The 5,826-nt window shown below is 34.8% G+C and overlaps 1 protein-coding gene across 2 annotated transcripts; it reads right to left on the bottom strand.

The window, feature by feature from the left end:
* Positions 1-2,685: 2,685 nt before the first annotated feature.
* LOC124845455 (rust resistance kinase Lr10-like) lies at positions 2,686-5,385 on the bottom strand. Of its 2 annotated transcripts, XM_047322556.2 has the most exons (4): positions 5,367-5,385; positions 4,424-5,166; positions 4,166-4,186; positions 2,686-3,928 (listed from the first exon to the last, which is right to left on the bottom strand). In XM_047322556.2, the coding sequence occupies exons 2-4, from the start codon at positions 5,154-5,156 to the stop codon at positions 2,835-2,837; spliced, it is 1,848 nt and encodes a 615-aa protein (XP_047178512.1). In that variant the 5' UTR covers positions 5,157-5,166; positions 5,367-5,385; the 3' UTR covers positions 2,686-2,834. The 2 variants fall into 2 exon arrangements, with proteins under 2 accessions (XP_047178512.1, XP_087959032.1); XM_088102906.1 differs by lacking the exon at positions 5,367-5,385 and having other exon boundaries at positions 2,744-3,928; positions 4,392-4,510.
* Positions 5,386-5,826: the final 441 nt, after the last annotated feature.

Genomic DNA, 5,826 nt, shown 5'->3' with positions numbered 1-5,826 from the left:
CCAAATTCACCTTAAAACCTGCACAAAAACACTGAAATCAAGCATAAACCTGTCCACCTCTCTTATTTCTGAAAATATGAAGAAAAACATGATTTCAAGCTAGTTTCTAAGTGTAAAGGTTGCTTTTAGTGTCAATTTTAAGCATGAAAATAACAGTTTTTCAACTGTTATCATAAGTGCGTGAGTTGTTTTTCTCCCCTTAGCGGCCTTTTCACCCCTCAGCGGATCCAACGTGACTGCCTGAGTGCCGCTCAGCGGTAAACTGCCGTTGAGCGGCAGTTACGGCTTCTCCTTTTGCACTTTTTGATGTCTTTTCTGATTCCATCTTTGTCCTTCTTCAATTCTTTCAGCAAATTCACCTTAAAACCTGCACAAAAACACTGAAATCAAGCATAAACATGTCTAGCTCTCTTATTTCTAAAAATATGACCAAAAGCATGATTTCAAGCTAGTTTCTAAGTGTTAAAGGTTGCTTTTAGTATCAATTTTAAGCATGAAAATAACAGTTTTTCAACTGTTATCAAAGGGCACTAATCAATTCGTTGATGAAAGATCTCGGAAAACTCATGTAAGCAAATAACACTATAAGACTTACTAATTTTTCATTTAAGTTATATCATTTCCTAACATTGCTTTTAATGTTTCAATAGGAAGAATTTTCTACGAGACTTTCACAAGTTAGATCTGAACATGAGTCAGCTCTTACATCGGATGATGGCAGTAATGCAGAAGATGACATACGTAGGACACAGTGCTGGGTCGAGATCGTTGGTGGGAAGAAAAAGGGTCGACTATACGGTGCAGGACAACTTGCTGAAAACTATAGCACATCGAGAGGAGGTACTCTGAAGCACCAACCTTCTTCTTCCACCACTGCTCCTGATGAGGTCGTTCTCCGCCTCACGCAGGCACTAGAGCAACGTGACCAGGAAATCACTGATCTGAGAGTAGAGCTTACAAACTTCAAGGCCCTGGTCATGAGAGTGTTGCCTGAAACTTCACAGGACGTACAAAATATCCCTCTGCCCAGCCACGACCCTCCTTGTCAGTCGCTCCCCCTCAACAGCCCACATCAATCCAATCCTCATCAGTCCAACCCTCATCAGTCCAACCCACACCAGTCCAGTGATTAATAGAGGAGTAGGATGATGAAGATCATTCTGATGATAACTATGTACATCATTAGTTTCATTTTCTTATTACTTGTTATAGAAAACATTTGGATATTACAACATTTGGAGTTTAGATCATTTCGATGTTAGATGAACTTGGTGACTTTGGATGTTAGAACATCATTCAGATTGATTGTTTTATGTTTTAACTATAAATACATGTTCTATGGATTAATGGATATTCTATAGATTAATGTATGTTCTATGAATATTGATCAATGATTACATCTTTGAGATGCACATTATGCAGGTCTGTTTGTGATTGAAAACTGTTATGCAGGTTTGTTTATGTGGTTGGCTTCGCCATAAATACAATTTTTCCTTACATTTCCCTCCAACTTACCGAAGGCTTTTGCCCTTCAGAAATTACTGAGGGCTTCTACCCTTCGGTAATTACTGAAGGCTTATGGCCCTCGGTAATTACCGAAGACTTAAGGCCCTTGGTAATTACCGAAGGGCAAAAGCCTTCGGTAATTGTTAGCGACAAGGGATTTACCGATGGCTCATTGGTCGTCGATAAGCCGTCTGTAAATACCCTTTTCCGACGGGTTATGGCATTTTCCGAGGGCTTTTGGCCTTCGGTAATGCCCTTCTTTTTTGTAGTGAAATAATGTTAGCTACAACTACTTATTGATTAATGAGACTCAATGATTTTAATATTAAAAGTTCAACTTATATTTAGAGTTTTATAAACAAATTTCATTATTTCAAAATACATCATCTCTCTAAAATCTTTTCTCTAGAGCTCTCTCCGTTTTCTCTACGTTTTCTTATCATGTGCTCATCTATATGAAGATTGAAGATTTTCAGGGTGACCCTCACAACGAACTCTTCACTTTTATCGGATTAATTTCAAAAATAGAATAAGTTGATTTTTGTTATCTCTTTTCTTAGTCCACTAATGCATACTTCACATTTTAACTAACTTAACATGTTTCAGTTTTGAGGAACTGATACAAATACAAATAACAACGAGGTAGCATTTTTAAAAATTTCACGAACTTATAGAAATTGCAAAAGAACCGAAACTATATACTTATTTTGGCATTGATTAATGGAAAACTAAGATTTAAAGGTGGGCCAAAATTTTCAAAATTTTTCAAAAATCGTGTTATTTTTTTATTTATATGAAAAGACATATGACTTCAATTGCAAAAGAACCAAAGCCATATACCCATTTTTGCATTGGTTAAGAGAGAATCGAAGTCGAAAAGTGTATTAAAATTTTGAAAATTTTAAAAAAAATCATACTATTTTTTTTTTAAGAAGATATATGACCTCAGGTTTCACATATATTTTTTGTGAAAAAGATATATTTGGTTTTAAAAAATCTCGAGGTATCAAAATTCTACGTAGGACTTTAGCTTTTCTTCTAGTAATGGCAAAGAAGAAGCACCAAAAGCATAAATATATGGTTTTAGAATCTCAGTCAATATTTGGTTGAGATTATTAATTCTTAAATCTGATATCATGTAACTATTTTAAACTAACAACATGTCCTTGTATCACATACTTTACTACAAAATACAAAATTGATATAAATGAAGTGAAACATTACGAACAACCGAGTGTTTAAAATAAGAAGATGGCTGAAAATAAGTATTATTGTGCATCATGGATGTATAAACTTTACAAGCGAAGTAGTTTCAACATTGAATATATCTAGTTGGAGTTGATGGTTTGATCCTCTGTCACTGTTTCATTTGGATATAGAAAAGGTTTTGGAGGCATTTCTAAGTCTTTAATGTCTCCTTCAAGCATTTCCACTACTTTATTCATTGAGGGACGATCGTTTGGTTTCAATTGTATACACCATAGTGCCACTATAATCATCTTCTTTACTATTGACTTTTCATCCTTTGTCAAATCTTCCATTTTAATAATTTTCTCTTCTCTAATGTGATCATAAATCCAAAGAGGAAAGTAAAGTTGACTAGAATATTCTGCAGAAGGGTTTAGATTCTTTCTCTTACTTGCCATCTCCATCAAGAGCATTCCAAAACTATAAACATCAGCCTTATTGGATATTCCTCCAATATTATTATAGAACAACTCTGGAGCCATATATCCAATGGTTCCTCTTGCTGCAGTCATTGGAATAATACTATTATCTATCGAATATAACTTTGCCAATCCAAAGTCAGAGATCTTCGGGAGAAAGTTTTCATCAAGGAGGATGTTGTGGGGTTTGATATCAAAATGCAAAATCTTCATCTCACACCCATGGTGGAGATAAGCAATTCCGCGGGCCACTTCAATTGATATATTATATATTTTTTCATAACTTAAATATACACTCTCGTCCTTTGAAAAAATAAATTTATCAAGAGATCCATTGGACATGAATTCATACACAATATAACGCTTTGAGCCATGAGCACAAAATCCAATTAATTGTACCACATTTTGATGATGTATTCTTCCAATTGTTGCAACTTCGCTAATAAAATCTTGTCCATTTCCTTTAGATTTATCTAACATTTTGATTGCCACACAAGGTCCACTGCATAACTTTGCCTTAAAGACAGAACCAAATCCTCCTTCGCCTAACTTCTCTTTGAAACCTCCGGCCATCTTCTTAATTTCCTTGTATGAGTATCTAATAGGTGCCATATTATTCTGTTCAAGATAATTTTCAATATTTTGATACATTGATGCATGTCTTTTCCACCATTTACGTATGAAAATCACAGTTAAGAATGGCAATCCAAACAAAATTTTGTAGGCCCATACCATAGAAGCATAAATGACAATACCTGCAACAAGGATTTCTTCTTGAGTAATTACACTGATAATGTAATATATTAAAGTATTTGTTAAAAGTAAATTTTTATTAATAAAATCTTAACTTTACATATCCATTTACTTTGTAACATTAGAAAAAAAGAGAGTAAATTTAATGTGTAGCATGAACAACTATCAATAAATTCAATTTATGACTATGTTATCTATAAATAAAGCATAGGTAACTTAAAGATGATAAAAATTCGTACCTGCCAGGGTGTCCAGTAAACCTGTACATCACAAAAAAGAAGGAAAGCATAAATTTAAGTATTTGCATAATTTCATAAAGCTATAATGAATGATGTTTTCTTTACAGGAGCATGATGACTGATACAGGTGAAATATAGAAAATAATGAATTATTAATTTTGTTTTCTCTAAAAATTATTGAATAAACAGAACAATGGTTTATCAATAATAACAAATTAAAAATAACCTGTCAATCTGTGTGTGTGTGTGGTGACTCACCAAACGAGCATTGAAGCTTCTGGCTAGAAGAGTCGAGATAGCAGAAGCCGTCCCCAAATGTACAAGAAATCTTCTGACAGGCGAGTTTTATCCAAGAGATCTCAAATCCATAGGCGAGAGCCCTGTGAATGGCAGCGTAGGAATGGTTATTCAAAGTCCTGAACGATGTGGGAGCAACAAGCTTAACGTAACACCCAACTTCTAAGTCCTTAGCTTTTAGGTCTCCACCAACTGCATATGAATAGCCATTTGAGTCCCACTTCACGCACTCACCACTCTCCACATACTTTCCTTTCTCTCTCACCGAATGGTTACAGTTCAGAAACACTATATGCTCGAAATTCAGAGATTCCCAATTACCAGCCGGATCTAGACCGGCTTGGTATGGACCCATGCGGTCCGTGTAAGTATCAGAGAAATTGGAACGAGAGAGGGAACGGAGAGGAAGGGAGGAGCAGTTGTGGTGTTGAAGTGCAGGGTCAACCACTCTGACGGTGTAGTTGTCGTAGTTGATTGCCTGAACATGATACTGTGCAGAGTGCAGATACAACATCGTAACATTATTCTCACAACCAAGCTCGTACCTTTCGTCACCACAATTCTCTGGGTCGCCTTGTAATCGAAACGGATAAGTTATGATGGTGATCTTGCCACAGGAAGAAGGAGGGCAGCCACCATGAATTTTGGGGAGTAGAAGTAGCACCACCACCATGAATGCTGTCTCACTGCACATAATGTCCACACTGTTTCGTTGAATTTAGAAACAAAAACATATCAAAATTAGATATTGATAGAGAATTAATATATCATTAAAAAGGAGTGTCAATGTAAAAAATAGGGTTGCTCTTTTTCCATATTGATATTTAAAATAACACATATCGATAGCTATAAGGAAAAGCACCAAAAGGACGAAAATTTTCATTTAGAAAATTATTTAACATACCTAAACCGTAGACTTTGACCGAGAAACCGCGTTTCTATGGTTTCCACAGCTCTGTTTCATGAATACAAATTTTTAAGTACTCATCAAGTGTGTGAATTCTTAGGTATTTAATCATGTAATTTTTTTATGGAGTTCTTCGAGTTTCTAAAGCCATTCTAAATTGTTGTTTTCTGATGGTTTAGTTAATATGCTGTCCAAAAATAACTTTAGGGAATTAGTTCGAGAACATAATTAAAGAAAATAGTTCAGGACTTACTAAAATAGGGACAAAACTTAAATATATTGTTATAAAATAGGAAAATTATCGAAATAAATTTTTATATCCTGATTGAAAAACAATATTTATACAATGCATCTGATATTTTTTCTCTACTTTAAATATCTGCAAATTCAAGGGCTAAATATTCCACCACCACATGTGTAGACTTGTAGCGAAACGTGTTGACAAATTGTACTCACA

This window comes from Vigna umbellata, chromosome 1 (genome assembly GCF_029865625.1).
Source record: "Vigna umbellata cultivar VRB3 chromosome 1, Vumbellata_1.0, whole genome shotgun sequence".
NCBI lineage: Eukaryota > Viridiplantae > Streptophyta > Magnoliopsida > Fabales > Fabaceae > Vigna > Vigna umbellata.
Note: the sequence above shows the minus strand (reverse complement) of the source record. Positions and strands in the feature narration are given on the sequence as shown.